This window comes from Aulonocara sp. 'chitande type north' Nkhata Bay, linkage group LG15 (assembly GCF_057382095.1).
Source record: "Aulonocara sp. 'chitande type north' Nkhata Bay isolate Kocher_YH1m ecotype deep benthic linkage group LG15, A_spYH_male_GT1.1, whole genome shotgun sequence".
In the NCBI taxonomy this organism is placed as follows: domain Eukaryota; kingdom Metazoa; phylum Chordata; class Actinopteri; order Cichliformes; family Cichlidae; genus Aulonocara; species Aulonocara sp. 'chitande type north' Nkhata Bay.
Genome location: NC_141358.1, coordinates 18753490 through 18772396, shown reverse-complemented (window position 1 = coordinate 18772396; position 18907 = coordinate 18753490). Strand labels below are relative to the sequence as shown.

The following is an 18907-nucleotide window of genomic DNA, read 5'->3' as shown; positions in this document are numbered from 1 at the left end:
TAGTAAGAATGCCAAGGCCAGAGCTGCTGAACCAGACAGCAGAGTCCCTGCATGTGTGGTTGTATTGTAGCCTGCAGGGCTGCCATTGTGTCCTGCTGACTGTCTGCAGGCTGAGTGGGCATAGAGAAAGAGTCGTTCCCTAGCAACATGTGAGCACAGCCCTCAGCTTCTCTCCGATCTGACACTGAATTCCTTTGAGGACTGTGGAAAAAAAAATTGGCAAAGAGAAGGACATCATAAAAACTGTCTGTGTAATGCTGGCGCACTCGGATACCATCTGAAGCTGCAAGAGGTGAAGAGACAGCACAGCGACTGGGCATACCTAAAACCTCTGCTTTGGTGTTTACAATTGCAGATTGCATGCAGTTATTACAATATTACTTATTTTTGCTTTTGAGTATGTTTCGATACACCTACTTGTTAAACAGGAAATGCATGATTTTGTTTTACTCTTAATTTTATGACTTCTATTATGTTGCACTGGGCTTTAAACACCATTTTTATTCGAATTAACATTGGAGTATTTTTGGTTTATTCAGGTGTCTTTTTGGGCGTTTTAAATATATTTCTGAACACTGAAATATCATCTTGTTTAGTACACAACTCAATGTTATTATACATGTTTATGCATTTCTATTTGATTTCAAAAGCTTTTCACTTTGCATAATTACAACTTTTGGACATTTAATGCTTTTATTTATGTAGCAGCTGAGAGCAGAAATGAGACAGGAGACAGATAGAGGTATGGCATGAAGCAATTTTCTCTAGCCACACAGGAAGCAGGAACTCAGTGTTCATTTGTTTAAAAGGAGCAGTTTGATATTTCAGGAAATGTCCTTCCTTGCCTAGAGCTCATTACATTGTCGTGAGTCCCCAGAGTCTGCTGAGTGCCAGGTAAATTCATGGTAACAACACGAGGGCTGGAAGCCTTTTCCACCTCCAGTCTTTGTAATCACTGTATACACTGTACATGTATATACCATTACCTCTGCACTACAGGCACTGCAGTATTTGTAGTAATCTGTATTTATTTATCCTACTCTTTTAAAAAAAAAATTACATATATTTTCTTTATTTATATAGTTTATTTTTAATTAGTGTCACCTTATGTGTAATTTTGCTTTTTTCCTACGTGCAATATTGAGCGGGCTCTGAACCTAAGAATTTCGTAGCCTGTAATGATGTAACATTGTTACCTCTATATGACAAATAAAACTTGAAACTTGAACTAGAAACAAATGTTACTTTCTCTAATGATCCTTTTAGCCTTTTCATAGTAGTTTCTGCTTGCAGTCAGCTTAAAGTCCACTAAGCGATCACTTTTAACAAGGCTTTGCAGAGACTGCAGGCACTGACCTGACACCTCGTACAGATGTGGCGCTGAAGTTCCACTCATGGATCCCCTTGTTCTGCAGGACAAGTCAAATCAACAGGATAAATCGTTAACTAAACATTATTGCGAGCATTATCATAAGAATCAGTCCACTGGATTATATCATTGGCGCTTATTTAGTTCGTTTACTAGCACGACTTCCCTGGCGAGCAACCATTTACATTGACGTGTAAGCTGGGAATAATGAGCAATAACATATGAAAACAATCGAGAAGACAGAGGCATAAAGCTTCATTACAGGAAGCGACAGTCCATTATCACAACACAGCATCTCCCCAGATCTAGAAGAGACATGATCACGATCTCAGCTTTCCTGTTTCGTTAACATCTGTCGCCTTATGTGACATTATCTGTAGTTCATCATTTACTGTAACTAGTGGAAGCATCAGTATGTTTGCTAACATAAAACAGAGTGATGAAACCAGCACAGACTGTTGAGGTGCACCAGCGTAGGATTTTGTTTTATTTTTCTATGGTTGCAATGAGAGTTTTTTCTTTCTGTTACCCATATTCCTATTAAAAGCAAGCAAAATACATATATACAGTACATAAACCTATACTCAGTATTATGCAGCAAATATATTCTTTAAATAATTTTACTGCAGTGGGACACGCACCTTGTCATCAGGAGCAACGTGCCAGATTGACACTGTGTTGTCATCCACGTCTTTGTTTATGGACAAATATGAAGGCTGGTACACTTTAGTTGGCTCCAAAATCAACACCTGGACAAGACATATATGCATTGCACATTTTAAACCTTTAATTTTCTGAGCTTGCATTGCATTTTTTTTTTTTTTGTTTCCACATTTTAACAAAAACTCAGATGTATTATTTCATGTTAATCTGTGTTTCTTACAGGAAATCGAACAGAGGAGACATCTTTTTTGGTCGCCTCCACCAGGAAGTCCATCCAAAAGTCCACCAGCTCCTGTTTGTAGGAGGGCTGCTCTACGCTGGGCTTGTTGAAGTGCTGAAAGATCAAGATGGTCTCCACCAATGACCGCAAATACCTGGAAGCAACAGAAGTATTACCAGATAACAGGAATAAACAACTTTACTGCTGTGGTATATGTCTTTATGGCTGCTTTGCAAATAGTTGCCATCTAATATATAAATGCTGACAAACTGTCAGCTTATTGCACTCAGTCTGAGTCAATCTGTGCCGACGGCCACAACTTGTCTGTGAAACATCTCTTTGTAATAGGGGACTTGATTCAAGTTGGTTACCAAATGGTTGCATTGTAATTTCCTGTAGACTGACTTCATCTTATTAATGCTTTATCAACATTTTTAAAGTTCCATTCTGACTCGGACAGCAGTCCCCTGGTCTTCAAAGCAACATTTTTAAAGGTAACAAGATTACAAGTTCATTGGACAGGGTTGCATTAATTTCACGCCGCAGTTTCCAACCAATGTTTTCCACAGTGTGACTGTAGAATTACAAAAACATGTGATATGAAGACAGAGAAAAGAGAATACCTTACTGGTAGATAACTTTAGCGTTGTTTAAGGAAAATTGCTAACAAATAAACACTTTAAGATATGACTGCGTTTCTATGCTGGAGCCTGATTTTGGTGTGATGGTTTTCAGAGAACTAAAACAAACACAAAACAGCTGGGTTTCATGCACTGTAGAAAAAAAAGAAACGTTTTTATTATTTTCCTCCACATGTTGTACATAAAGTATCATAAAATCTGTGTGAAGTCTGAAATTACCACATGCCTTGCGGGCAATTACAACTATGTTCCACCACCGTGAAGGCATTATGTTACGATGGCGTGAACGGGATATTGTCATGTGGCATCTTTCTTTAAAACACATCTAAACTTGCAGGCTAGCTTGGGGACCTAAAGACGAATATGCGCTATTAAAAGTGTAAAAAAATATCAGTTCTCAGTTTTATCTTTGGAGAAACGTTGTACCACACTTTTGACAATTCACAAAAAATTACGACACCAGGCTTTTATATCCTTCAAATCTAAAATGTAAAGACAGAGATACTGTTCAAATGAGCAAAGTGGCTTTTTTTGGTGACTTTTTTCTTTGTTCTTCAAATACACCAAATGTTTGCCAGTGGCCACAGATGGCTGCTTTAGTTTCAAAGGGAAGCAGAGCAGACTTCATATGACAAATAGAGAGTCACAGTTGGTGATGGAAGTGGTCTAAAATGCATTTTTTAGCATGCTAATTTGAACGGATTGTGTTCTCACCATATAGGGGCTTTAAGCTTGAAGAGTTTCTCAGAAGCCTGGATGACCAGGGTGCTGTCACTGGCCAGGATGCTGGCACCCAGGAAGAAGCCCACATCCCAGTAACTCTGCAACTTGTCCAGGCTGCCTTTTTTACCCAGCAGGCTGCTCAGCTTAACTCCTGCAAACAAGACAAACAATTTAATGCTGGTGAAATATTTTGTTCCATTTCCATGTGGACCATAGGCAGACATGCCAGTTAACAAGAAAGCCAAAGAAAGACCATGCTGTACTTGGGTGTGCCACAACTCGCACTACAGCAGCCTAGCTATATTATTATTTTTATTAGAACTGCTAAGATAAGCAGCAGCTACATGTTTTGCACAGCCTGCTGCAGAAATCTGCCATTTGGAGAGACAGTGGGGATCTTATGAGATAACCCCAGGGATGCATAAAGGGATGGAGGGTTGGGTTAATTTAGAGAGCTGCGGGCCAATTCCCAGAAAAGCCAACTCTAATTCCCAGATTCTGGAGTTCCTCTGAGCCTCAGACTTCAGAGGGAAAAAAAGTGTGGGCAAAAGCTCAGCTACACGCCTGCCTGACTAAAAAAGGAAACAACTATACATTATTTGATTTTGCTTTATTGAAATATGCATAATAATAACAAGGTTTAAAAATAACTTTATTTAACAAAGTTTTCCAACCCATAACTTTACTCCCCTGGTTCATATTTGGCATTCCAACCTTATCCTAATAGCATTCACCTGCAGGAAGTCACTTTCTGTCAAAAAACCCCTCTAATAAATGACTCGGCACACTCTACTCTGCACCAAATGACAGGCATACACAGTTAGTGGCTGTGTAAGGAACAATTAGCAGCATATATCTCCCTCTTGCCTTGTTGAACTAAAATGAAGCTAACAGGAAAGTGAATTTTGGAGTTACATCCACTTTTGTGGTCAAAAAATCTGTTAAAGATTATCACCATCCACTGTGTCAACAGCTGACACGCTGAATGTGTTAGCAAACACTATTAACACACTCAGCAAACACATAACAAAATTATCTCTCATTTGGAGCCGTGTCTCTTGCCACTTGGGTGAATTAAATGAATCCAATTTTCACTTCCTCTGCATTTGTTCTGGTTCCAGCTAACTCCAAAGATTTGCTGCCCTCGGTTCCTCTAGACTTTGTACAGTTGTTGTTTGGCGTTGAGTTATAAGCATATGTGAGTTTATTAGAGGTTTTCCATTAAAAACAGCTGCTGCCATAGCAAAGGTAGTTCATTTGACACCAAGTTAGAACAAACGCAATGAGCTGAAAGATGCTAAACTGCACTTTAGCTGTGAGGGGAATTGTTTCTCTGTGGGTGACGCAATTTTCATTTCCATTCATATAAGTTATTTATTTGTGCAGCTTTAACTGACCCCTATTTCCACGTTAGGATAACAATTATCGTGTAAATTACAGACAAAGGACTGATTAGACTGATTAGAGTTTGATTACTCAGTGGTTAGTCAGCAGGCTTAGTGTAATAAAATGAAAAGCTGCATATTTAGGACACAGACCAAAGTAACCAGGGTCCACTCACCCACTTTGCGGAGCTCGAACGACGTGTCAAACTGGTGTCCAGCTGCCAGCAGAAGAACAGCATAGTTGATACCAGAGTGTAGTGTTGGCTCTGACTCAAACCCCTTTTTAAACCTGAAAAGAGAAGAAGAATGATTCACATAAACAGTTTTCTTCCAAGAAATGCGTCATTCCAAATCCCAAGCATCCCTGAGATAATGGATGGCTTCCCAGGACTCCCCCGGCTTTCTGAGACACTTCAAGATAGAAAAAAATAATTACAGCCATATTGAGTTGGGGGCCACAGAACATCAAACAGCAACTGTGAGAACCCCCACAAAACAAGAAATTTCATTTATTTAATGAGCAATCTGTTCTGCGGAGGGGAGGGGTGCGAGCGTTATTAGAGGCCTGTGCCAAGTTGTGACACGGAATTGGAAATAACAGCCAGATGGGAGCCTGATTATCTAAGCAGTCAACAAAGATATGAAATCTTAAAAAGCAATTTCCAGATAAAGACAATCAGCCGCCTTGTGTTCTCAATAAGCCGACTTCCGTCAGCTAATGTTAGCCTTGGTGCACTCGCATCACAGCAAAAAGCGAACAAGTAATTCCTCTCAGCCCCTGCAGGTAAGCAGCTGCAGTGTGGTGATTCGAGGGCTTACAGAGAATCAAAGAGCTCACACAGCACTTTCATAGGAGATGGCAAATTTGAGAGTTCAGTTTCAACAAGCTGCTGGAAACCCTGCAAATGCATCTTTCTTTGTGCTTACTCATTAGTGTCAAGCTGACTTAGCTAGTTTTTGGGTAGCAAATATCCAACTCGATCATATCCAAAAGGTCCCTGCAAGTTGTCAGGCTCCAAAAAATGTTAATTAGAAAACGTAAACACCAGAATGTTAATTTACTCACACTAATCTCTTTATTAGATGCCAAACTGTAAGAAGACACAGAAACCTTTAATGTAAAAGTGCAACCAAAAGGATTTCTGACTCCACCCACAAAAAGCTGATTTTAACTCCTCTTTTCTCCCTGGAAGTCCTGATGAAGGTTGATGACAGATCATTTAGTGAAGCCCTGTTCTTACCACTTGCTGTGATCCATCTTTGATGCACGTTGGGTCTCCTCCACTGTGTTAATACTGAAACTCGGTTTCCATTTTGGGGAGAAAGACGACTTTACAAGGGGTAAATTTGATGAGCTGGGTGGGAGGCAAAACCTCCTCCTCAGTGTGGAGTGAATGGCACACAACAACATGAAGAGTGCTGAAAGGTCACTGTTGGATGCCTCCATAGTTTACTCTGACAGCTGGACACTGGAGGATAAACTTACGACTGCCATGAATTTTGAAGAAACGATGTGCATACATCTCATAAGACGTACGCATACATCCTCTGACCTGATGCACTGCCCATACACTTGCCTTACACTGATGACAGCTGCTAACTGGACCATAATAGATCCTCGCTATTAAAATCAGGTCAGCCTGATATTTGAAATCCAGGATAAAAATTGTACGGAGAAACTTTTGAACAGCAGCTGCAATCAAAGTTGTCCAGATGTAAAAATGAAGACAGCCATGAAGGGGAAACTAGCCAAGTATAAATTGTCACTAAAATTCACTCAAACAAATACTGCTTCTAGTTAGGATTAATATAGGACATACAAGACTATATTATACTTGACTTATTGAAACACAGTTTAAAAATATGAGACTTCTTGAGAGATGGCAAATCATCCCTAAAGTGGTTTCCCAAGGATAAAAGACGAGACACAAGAAAGATTCAGCGTGGCAGCAGTTTTTGTGCCAATGCCGCTGAACTTAATGTCTTTTATTTCTGATTTTATTGTTCTAATATGAAGCTACAACAGTCTGATGTTACCCAAACCAGTTTAACTTTATTGAACTGAAAAGTTTCAGCTATTTTTGGTCACACTAGGCAGTGTGGAAGTGATGCAGAGTCTTCAAATAGCAAGGGTTTGTGGTTCTACAGAGATATTAGACAACTAGGACACTTTCCTGAATCATGATGCCATTAATCTTAACCTGTACCAATATTTATATTCACAATGGGTTTTTTTTTTTCTTAAATAAATGCTAGCTCACCACTTCCTGTTGCTACCAGCAGCAGAAAAGGCAGCTCAGCTTAACATGCACAAAACATTTAGCAGCTCAAACTATTGTCACTGCTAATGTTTGCTAATTTTACATTTCAGCCATCTTGGTATGTTATCCATGATCCCTGTAGTCTGGATTTTAATGGTATTGTTCTTATGTTGCTATGAGGTGTTGTTGTGCAATCTCAAAGAATTTTGCACACTACGTGGCTGTGGTTTATTCACAGACTCATTACCAGCAAAGGGTTTTACCTTCATGATGAGAGCCATTATGAAATCCTGCATTGACTGACACCATTCATGATAAACTCTTAATGGTGTGATCTAGTGAGTCACTGTACTTCCCATGCACCCTGCCCTTAGAAATGGTAATTTTTGGTGACTCAGAATGTGTTTGGCTTAGCAGAAATGTCACATGCACACTGACATCCTGCCTGCTCTCTTACCAGAGTGCGCCGTTGTCTCTGCTCTGTGTGTTGGTAAAGTCTGACTCCAGGAACGTGTCCTTATAGATACGTCCCACCAGGCAGTACATGTCACTCGCTACCTGCTCCTCGCCTTCCACCAGGGGCAGCATGATGTCCAGGGCTTTCTGCCTGTCGCCCGGAAGGTTCCTTCTATAACCACACACAGGAAAAAACACAAAAAAGCATGTAACAAGTTAATAACTAACCCCCCAAAACAGCTTTGAGCATATCTAGAGATATCAGTGGATTTAGGTTTGTTATTATTAACACTTATTAATCTTAAAGGGGACTTTTATACCAGTGTCCATAAATTCACTATATCAGTAAGCTCCTTATCCCAGTCCCTTACCAAACTTTCAAAACACTCAGAAGTTAATTACTTGTTCTGAGTGAAAATGTATCTTCCTTTTTGTTTAAATTCTGCTTGTGGTCAAAGCCCGAAAGGGAAAGTACTTCTTTTCGTCAGCAAGGTGTCTAGGCTCAATGGTATCTGGTAAGGGTGGCTCCTGTACACCTCCACTTGAAGGTTTTATGGGCACACCCATTTGCAATCACACCCAGAAGTTTCTGGAGAGATTATATTTGCTCATTTAGCCTGAAAGCACCTTTGCATCTCACAGACAGTAATAGAAAATTACATTCTCCACTGCAACCAGACTTTCTGCAATCAGACAATCAGAACTGATGCAGCTAGTTAAAATATATTTCATATTTTTGCATTTATAAATGTTAATATTTTTTGTATCATGCTTTACACACAATCCAGGTCAGCCGTGCTACAGTTCCAGGGAGATTTGACTTATCAGGCATGTGGTAGACACCCTGATTTAATATTTATTTTACTCCAAATGGAAAAAATAACGAACAAAATAAATGTTGTGCTGTGTTGGAGCAAACTTAAAACCAGCAGATGAGATCATAAACTGTGGTCATTGAGGTCACAAAACAAGTGAGAAACAGGATCATTTTCTTACAGACTTCTATTAAATCTGTTTTCAATTTACAACCAGATGGTGTTACCCCCTACTGGGCATTACAAAGAATGCAATTTTGCCCATGCTTAACTCTTTAGACCGGCAGGCTGTGCTACTTTTTCCTTGCTTCAAGCAGACGTGAGCTACAAAGATGAGATTATTTCTATGCATATCACATCTCATATATGCATTAAATCCATTACAAACCTGCATTTAACTTGTACTGTACGCTCCCCTTTGAATCACTATTGTTGAACAACTGTCTTACATAATCACACCAAGAGTTAATGTATTTTCAAAGCCTAAAGGGTAAACATTAAAATGGTACATGATGGCATTTAAAATACAATTTCTAGAACATGAATAATGACTTATAGTTTTACTGCATACTTAAAAGCTAATGAGACTCAAAGAAATGGCCAAATGACCATGTATATTCTCAAGTGTATAAATAAATAACTGGTTTGAACAGATTGCATTAAAATGAGCATCACCAGCAGCATGCATGTGCATGCGGTGTAGGTGTGTGGAGCAGATAAATATGTGTGTTTTGCGTGTGAGTAGCAAGGGAACAGCTGCAAAGGTATTGTTATTGGACACTAATACCAGGCACAGAGGACGCCACCAGGACCTTAAATTACAGAGGTGACTGGGTTCATTAAGAGAATGCCCAATTTTATTTAGCACTGTGAAGTTCCAATTGCACCACAGGTGTTCAATGAGGGACTAAATGATCAGTTATAACTGACCTGCGAGGAAATAATTTGAGACTCTCTAACGAGCAGTCGAACTGGAAAATAACAAAGAGAGAAAAAGGAATCTATTATGGTATTAAAGAACGAGTGATAACCTCTTCAGTTGGTAATTGCTTACATTACATGGATGTTAACTTTTTAACCGGGTGTCAACAGAAGACATGTTTAACGCTGCTGCTTCATAGTAACAGGAATGCAAATAGGAAGATAGACTGAATTATAAATCTGACTGTCATCTCAGTTGTCTTGATTTATTAGCTACATGAATTATGTTTAATATACCAACTGTTTCCTATAGAAACAGTTGCTACAGGTACATGTTGAGTTTTCAAATCCATTATCTTTTTCTAAACCGACATTTAAACCACAAATGTCAAACTTACTTTAGTTACCAGACATAATATTATGACCACTGACAGATACGTTAATAACACTGATTATCTCTTCATCAATGCACATGTTAGTGGGTGGGATACATTAGGAAGGAAGTGAACATTTTGTCCGCAGAACTGATGTGTTAGAAGCAGAAAAAAATGGGTAAGCGTAAGCATTTGAGCGAATTTAAAGCTGATTCTGACAGAAAGTTGTCCGAATACACAGGGCATTGCAGTTTGCTGTGTATAGGGCTGCAAAGCGGCAGATCAGTCACGGGACCCGCGTTGACTGCCGTCCACCACCGAAAGCACCAAAAATGGCAACGTGAGCATCAGACCTAGACTACAGAGCAATGGAAGAAGGTCGCCAGATTCATCTTCGTCATTTACTAGAGGAACACCTTGTACAGTGTCGTTTCTTTTAATGTAAAGAACTGCAAACCATAGTTTTCAGTCACGTGACTGAATCACTTCCCTGGCAGGCAAACATTAATCCACTATGACCGGAAAGAATGAGAGTATTGCAGGACAAAAGTGTTGTTTTTTTCACTTGTCTCAGGCCAAGACTATTTGGATCATCTATCCGTGGAGGGAAAAACGAAGATTCAAAGATAAATCTGAATTTTGGGGACTTGTGGTTCATATTCTGCCTTTATTTAAATCCCTGAAAGTGGCGACAGAGCTCCAGTTCAGTGACATCTACATCAGTCTTGTAGAGAGTGACTCATCCTAAACTGCTGCCAGGATGAAAGCCATCAAAGTATGTACAGCTACATGTAATTTCAATCTAGATGGGTAAATAATACTGTCGTGCGAAATTTTTCGTCGTTAAAGCAAAGCTAGCTTAAACTACAGCCCTGGAGTAAGTCATTCCATTAATTCTACGACTCTGGCTTGATGGATGATTTTCTGAGACGTGCCTCTCAGGATTTGTGTCCACTCCTGGTCTGAAACCAGGGAGTTTTTGCATATTAGTTAAACGTTTACACCATTACACTGTGAAGCCACTTTAAAAGAAGCAATTAAATACATTTTAAAAAAGCAAACATAAATTAAATAAAATACTGAACTGTGATCACATAATGGTTTCCATACGACTTCGCTCTGCAAATGCATTCCTTATTATGTTTTTTCCCCCCCTTTCACACAGACTGTTTACCTGCAGGGAAATAAAGCCTGTTCAAACACGATTGGTCAACAGAAGTTGGATCACAAATAGAGACCAGGAAGCTTGTGGTTAGGTGCTTGACTGAAGGTGGGAGGAGCGGTGGCCTGTCCTCCTGAATGCATCACAGAAAATGTAAAATGTTCTAATTATGAATGCTAAACAATACAATAAGTTTAAAAATGTATAGCTTTCCTCGCAGTGTTTTTACTTTACTTTTTAATGTGATATTCAAACAAAAGACAAAGTGATACACCGTTTCACACATGTAAAGTAATTTACTGATTTCAGTGTGTCAGTGTGAAACCATATTGTGGCCTATCCCCAGAGATCTATCCCCAGTTGGTTTATTTATTTCTGATTGAATTTTTCTGATTTCCCAAGGCACCCCCCTTGCACCTAGACCAACCTTTGCTTTAGTATTGTGAAATCAAAAAAGGGATTTCTTTTTTAGCAAAGCTTTTCAGCAGTTTTGAACGAAGGAGATAAATGCTGCTGTCCTCAGGTCAGTAAATTGTTTGGAGCGTCTATAAAAAACAACATTTTGAGATTACAATTGGTGTTGCACACATTTTATTTTATGTAAATAACAGCTAAAGTATGGATAAGACATACAGTATTTATTAATCGGAAAAGATAACAGATTGTGTCCAAAACACAGACTTGTGAGAAGAAATGAGAGGTGATATCCTGCAGAGTTTCACACAGACAAAATGTGTGACAGTCATGAAAAAAACCCTCCTTATTAACATAACGTGGCTTCTCTCCAGGGCGTGAAGGTTAAATAAAACATATGAGCTGACAGCTATTACCATGGAGACTGCCCAGGGGGAAGAGCAACGAGGGAAACAAGATCTGCTCTTCGAATGCATCTCTCCGCTTCCCTCTTTCTTTTCTTCAGAGTGCTGATGGATATTTGGAAATGGGGATTTTTTTTCCTCGATCTCATCAGGCTCTTAGCAGTAAGACCTGCACAGCAGGCCTCCAAGCAGAGCTGAAGCCTGAGGCGGAAGCCCCTTCAACCCACCAGATTCATTTAGAAGCAGAGCACCTACTTTAGATCAATGATTAAGTGCCTATTAAGGCTAAATATTGATAATCTCAAGGCATGGTGTGGGCTGCATGCTGCTTACTCAGAGCTCATTGAAGGTAATGATTTATACGACTGCATCTCAGTGAAGTAATTCATTCAGTTTCACACTCAGAACAGAGTAGATTATTTGACTTTACTATTCTATGGTACCACCTTCTACAAACTATTATCCGAAGGCAGTTTATGAGTAATTTGAATAAAAGCTTTGAAACAGGCTTAAAAGAAGAGATTGCATTTCCAAGGATATAATTCTACTTCTGCGTGATTATAAATACATAACATAGAGCTGCTAGTGTTCTTTTTAGCAATAGAGGCAATAGCTAGAACATCTATGGGCATGCTCAAATGCACAGAGGCTTCAGGGATGAGTGCTAACGATTGTGTGGAAAACATAAATTCTAAAACGGAGAGATCTGCTTTTGTCTGATCATGCAAATCAAATATTTGGCACTTCAGCACAATGGTGCAAAAATCACGCCTAGCCTTTATGGTGTGTAAAATTATTCCCAGAAATCTTACAGGAGATACCAATGAAACAGAATATGCAGGTGTGTGCTTCCAGATATGTGATATGCTGTGTTTGTGTTTTTATGTTTAGTTTTAGTTTTGTTTTTATGAATTTTTAGTGTTAGTTTTAGCTTTTGGTATCGTGAGAACAATAATTACACAACAGTTAGGATGATTCTGATTCCTGCTTTCTAGTTTCCAGATGCTTTAGTTCTTGTATTAAAGTTCTAGTTTTGTTTTTATGGAGTTTGTATTTGTGTGCAATTTCCTCCATGTTTTCCCTTACTGTAATCAACAGTTTAATATTTGTGTTTTTGTTTCGGGCTTAGTGTTCTCGCCACCGTTGAGTCCCTTCTCTACTATGTTTTTGTGCAGGTTTTTGCATCTCTGTGTTCACTTGGGTTCTCTTGTCATTCCTGGTTTTACTTTGATAGTTAGGTGAATTTCATTTCCTCCCCCATCTCGTCGTCATGACTGTCTACACCTGTGTCTTGTCCACTCTGCTGTTTCTGTTTCTCTGATGTGTATAAATAGTCCCGTCCTTTTTTTTTAGTCATGGTATTTGTGAATCTTTCCCTCATTTTCCCTGCCTCCCTGTTTGAATTTAGAGTCCCTGTTGTTTTTTGCTTTTTTGGGTATATTTGTATTTTCTTTTACAGTGTATCTTACCTATATTTTACCTGTGAGCTGTGTAGCAGAATCCCTATGTCATTACCACATTTGATATTACTTTATTAGCAGTTATTCAGTGGTCCCCCCCCCTCCCAAAAAAAAAAAATGTAATTTGAATATTAAAGTATCCAAATTAAAAATACTCATTATGCAACTTGGTGCATTTTAAAATAATGCGTATCATATCATTGGATTCCAATTGCATAAACATACAAGCTGCATGTTGCAGCTTGTATGTGGGGATATGTGGTGCTTTTTATACTGTTTGGCAGGTCAGTTTTATAATAATACATGGTAATTTATTCGTTTTTTTCTATTTATTTGTCTTTAAAGTTGCTACTAAATGCATACAGTAAAATAAAGTACAGTAAAGTTAAAAATATAATTACTGGCTCCAAAAGTCTCAAAAAGAAGATATGACCTATTTACCACCTTTAGTGCACTCAAAATCTATTTCTCCCTCCCACCAACAAGAACAAATCAGACAACAACACAGTTACACCACCTGTGGCATAACAATCTCCTGGAACAGCTATTGTATTTATGCAATGGTTTACTTGCTGAATAGGTGAACTGACATAAATGCCCTCCTACCCTCTGCTCATGTCGACCTGCTCTAACACTGGAGGATACAACTCAACCTCACCAAAGACACAGAGTTTTCCATCATTACCGCTCATTCAGTGAATTGGTCTGACAAAATGTCTCGGTATGCCGCCTCGAGCTCGCAAATGCAATATCATATAGTGGGAATGGAGCAGCTACTAACAGCGAACACACGGGCATCTTGGCACCCTACAGAAACATTTTCCATTTGCTGCCAAATTAAAGAACAGCATGCTTTATTGCTGTTTGAGGCAGTCACACCATGAAAACCGCAGGAAGTTTACAAGAAAAGCAGCTGGTGAGAAACAAGCAGCCAAAACCTCCTGTTTTGTACATCTGTCTCTTCCTGAGACGAGTACTGTAGCTAGACGCGCACCGATAATGTCACAGCTGCTTAGAGACATACATTTAGGATTTCAATACTGCTCTGCTAACGCAAGATAAATGAAACCGCTAGAATATATTTAAAGAAAACCCTGAACACCATGAAAAATACTCTGTGGCAGCCCTTATGATACTTAGAGAAAAGACTAGGACAAAGGAAAAGAGTGCATTTGCTTCACTGTGTTTAAAAGTTTTTATTCCAGGAAACCTGGGTGTGTTTTGTGAAAGGTACTTAAAGAAAAAGCAGGTGTGTTTAAGTGTATGTCATTGCTTCTCTTCAAAATTTAACAAAATCTTTTTGATACGGTTAAATATTCTTTAGTTTCACATTCTGATAACTTAGTGATATCTTAGTTTACTCTTCATGCATCAATAAAGCATCTAGTTTTATGTAATTTAAATGAAAGCCTTTCAGCGTGGCAAAATTGCCCATCTCTATGACAACATCTGTGTGAATCATCTCACCAAAGATTTCATGAGGTGGGAGAAAGTCAAAGACTGATAAATAAATAACTTGAAATATATAAAGGCCAGCGCCTTCCCTCTATTTGATGTCCCTTATTCAGTACTCGTGGGTCACACCACAGTCTGTTGGAGCCTGACCATCATTCTCATGTGAACTGCGTAACGAAAGTTTCATGTCCATATCTTACACAGTTGTGACCCTATCAAACTGCCAAATTATGTGATGCAGTGAGCGAGAGGGATGACAGGCAGAAAAGCTTTTAAGGTTTATATCCAACAGAACAGGCAAACATAGCAACACGAGTACAGAAAACAGGGATATGCTGAATATACAGTGTTAGCTCCTGCTACGGTAAGTGTCCCCAGGACTACTTTTCCCCACAGTGACAGATTTAAAAGGTGAACACAATACCAGCGACACTGTGGAGAAGACACATTACTCAAATGTCAAGGGTCGCAAAAAACAAAAACACACACTAAAAAGCTCCTACTGTAACATTTTTCATTAAAGTTTTTATCTGTCAAACTGAAAATGTGTGCATGCTGCAGGGTTTCTGCAGGAAAGGTTTCTGTGGGGTCAGCTTTGGCTCAGTGGACTTTCAGAAAACCTGTTTTAGCCTTGCGACTATGGCTAAAGAACACTTCTCCAACTCCAACCCCCGACGCATGTGGCAAGGACTCCAGACCATTACAGACTACTGGACCACCAAACCCTCCCCTGTATCCTCTGATGTCTCCTTCCTCAACCAGCTCAACAACTTTTATGCTCATTTTGAGCGAGGGAACCCAACAACTACAACCAAAGCAGACATGACGCCAGACCACCAACCTCTGACTCTCTCCCCCACCGATGTAGGAGCGGTGCTGAGCAGGATTAATGTCCACAAGGCTGCAGGTCCTGATGGCATCCCCGGGCGTGTTCTCAGAGCGTGTTCTGGGGAGCTTGCAGGAGTGCTGACAGACATATTCAACCTGTCCTTGGCCCACGCTGTGGTACCGGCCTGCTTCAAATCCACCTCCATCGTTCCGATACCCAAAAACTCCAACCCATCTTGCCTCAATGACTACCGCCCAGTAGCCCTCACCCCCATCGTCACAAAGTGCTTAGAGCGACTGGTCCTAGCACACTTCGAATCCTGTCTCCCCCCCACCCTGGACCCCCACCAATTTGCATACCGTCAGAACAGGAGCACAGAGGATGCAGTCTCCATCGCACTGCACTCTGTCCTCTCACACCTGGACAACAACAACAACACCACGGTGATTGGCCTCATCAGTGACAACGATGAGGCCGCCTACAGGGAGGAGGTGGATCGTCTGGCTGAGTGGTGCGACACAAACAACCTGCTGCTTAACACCGAGAAGACCAAGGAGCTCATCGTGGACTACAGGAGGAATGCTGACCCACATCCACCCATCCACATTAAGGGGACGGCTGTGGAGCGTGTGAGCAGCTTCAAGTTCCTGGGAGTCCACATCTCCGAGGATCTCATCTGGACGACCAACTGCTCCAAGCTGGTCAAGAAGGCTCACCAGAGCCTCTTCTTCTTGAGGACTCTGAGGAAGAACCACCTGTCCTCAGACATCCTGGTGAACTTCTATCGCTGCACCATCGAGAGCATCCTGACCAACTGTATAACAGTCTGGTACGGGAACTGCTCTGCCTCGGACCGGAAGGCGTTGCAGAGGGTTGTGAAAACTGCCCAACACATCGCCGGAGCACCACTTCCTGCCATAAAGGACATCTACAGGAAGTGGTGTCTGAAAAGGGCTGGGAAAATCACCAAAGACCCCAGTCACCCATCACATGGACTCTTCACCCTCCTGCCCTCTGGGAGGTGCTACAGGAGCCTCCGGACTAAGACCACCAGGTACTGGAACAGCTTCTTCCCCACAGCTGTCAGACTCCTGAACTCTGCCTCCTGACATCTGACTCACATTAGACACATGGACTGGAGATACAAACACCCACAACCACCTACACACAAACACACACTGGACAACTGTACCCTCATACACACAATAATAACATGGACTGAACAACCACCCACAACCACTAACACTTTATATAGCCTCTGTAGAAATTATCCACATATCTCGCTTATCTTAACTGCACTACTGTATAGTTCTGTGTAAATAATCATTCTGTACAATGCAATAAATTTTAATTCTACAACTGTTTATAACCTGCATATCTCATATTTCTGTATAGTTTTTTATTTCATATTTATATCCTGTTCATAGTCTGTACATACTTATAGTTATAGCATATTCATAACGTACCTTCATACCGTGTACATTATAACATACCATAATAGACCCATTTCTGTAATATACTTACATATCTATATTATTGCTAATATATATTTGTAATATATCTATATCATGGCTAAAGCACTTCTGGATGGATGCATCTGCATTTCGTTGCCTTGTACCTGTGACATGTGCAATGACAATAAAATTGAATTTTATTCTATTCTATTCTATGCAGGTTGGTGGTACAGGTTTACACTGTGGATCTCTATGACACGTATGCTTGTTGCCTTACCGATTCAGAGCAAACGCGTAGTGGAACTTCACATGTGGATGAGCCATGGGGTCAAAGGTCGGAAGCTTCTCCAGAGTCTCTACCAGCTTCACGATGGACTCATAATCCTAGAAGGTAAGAAAAGATCGGCTATTGAGCTGTTCCTCCTGTCACTGGTGTATCTGACATCAATGACACTCTTGTGATGTCACAGCTTTGCAAGTTAAGGAAAAGAAAAAGAAAGGAGGAAGACATTTGCCTTCAGCGCTACCTGGCAGAAAGGCTTTCAGAAGTCACAGAAGATAACATTAAGTGCACCAAAGTCAGTGTAAGGAGCAAGTTAAATACGATCTTGTAGGAACACCACCGGTCACTGCTGAGCACTGTGGGACTAGTGCCCATGTACCTCGGTTCCAGTGCCCTCCAAACACACACTCTGACTCATCAGTGTATTTACTTGCTGCTTTGATCCTCAAGGAAGAGTTTCTGATGTCCTTTTATTTATTATTTCTGAGACTCAACTGTCTGTGTATCACAAAAAGCACTTCAATAATTGAGCTGCCTCTTCATCAGATTTTTGTTTCTTGTAGTCACCAAAGCCAAAGCACTTTGAATAATTCAGCACATCCTCAATGCTTATTGTTCTAATTAATGATTCATTAGACTGTGCACTGCCTATGGTGAGTGGGACGATCTGGACAGAGAAAGCCATGGCAATGCGGAGACTAAAGAGGAGAAAGAGCAGAGCGTTTAAGACGAACAGACCAAACGCTTCGCCTAGAGCACTCTACAGGCAGTCTGCAAATGGCCCCGCTTTGAGAAAGTGGCACTGGTAAAGGGATGGTGGAGATAGATTGAAGCTGATTCAGTAACCTTGCTTAAATTTGTACAGCAGATGTGTACAGTAGTTTCTTTTTCAAGGTCAGGGACATCAGCACGCACATTCAGTGCATCGGAGTTGACAGCTGGTTTAAACTTGATAAGGTTGTGGGTGATTAGCTAAATGCCTGAACGTTTATGGAGAAACTTTTTGGCATGCCCTTTTCAAAGTAAAGGCGTGGTGAAATTACCACGTTGAGTTTTTGTTTTGTTAGTATTAAATAGTAACTATTTGTTCCCATTTTTGGTAATTTTATAACATAATTACAATCACAAATTTTAGGAAATTGGTTATCAGAAAATTTAGTAGCAATTAATAAATCAATACATTAAAAAGTCAATTGAAGTTAATTGTTATCTGTAGGCATTTGCTCATTTTTTCCAGTTTATTGTAGTTGAAAAATCTAGCTTAGTATTCACTGCCATGAGGTCATGCTTAGACGCTGCCAAGGAAAATCAGCTGATGGTTCAGCTGTACATTTTGCAATATGCAATTCTCTAATCTCATATAGGGCGTGCCATTTAAGCTGTTTAGCCCGCCCACAGTTACAGTTTCGACAAGCAGCAGTGTGAGCCATCTCCACCACAGCCTCTCATTTCATGCTGTTTCCTGCCTAATCAGTGTTAGGGATTGTTGTCACTGACACCTGCTCTGCTCTGCTGTGTGCTGGAAGTCTTGCTGTTGCTCTCCTTGCCCTTTGCATTCCAAGTATGCACGATGAAGGGAAGTCCCAAAACAGAGCCATGCCAGCAAAGATTACGGCAA

The 18907-nt window shown here is 40.2% G+C and overlaps 1 protein-coding gene across 1 annotated transcript in view; it reads right to left on the bottom strand.

Moving 5' to 3' along the window:
* map3k5 (mitogen-activated protein kinase kinase kinase 5) overlaps window positions 1–18907 on the bottom strand; it is an 86981-nt gene that overhangs the window by 29648 nt on the left and 38426 nt on the right. Inside the window, exons 6-12 of the mRNA XM_086264799.1 lie at window positions 17284–17390; window positions 7720–7890; window positions 5178–5290; window positions 3608–3767; window positions 2253–2406; window positions 2011–2118; window positions 1357–1409 (exon numbers count right to left, since the gene is read on the bottom strand). Of these exons, the coding sequence (XP_086120925.1) occupies window positions 1357–1409; window positions 2011–2118; window positions 2253–2406; window positions 3608–3767; window positions 5178–5290; window positions 7720–7890; window positions 17284–17390 (866 nt within the window). The remainder of the gene's footprint in view (window positions 1–1356; window positions 1410–2010; window positions 2119–2252; window positions 2407–3607; window positions 3768–5177; window positions 5291–7719; window positions 7891–17283; window positions 17391–18907) is intronic.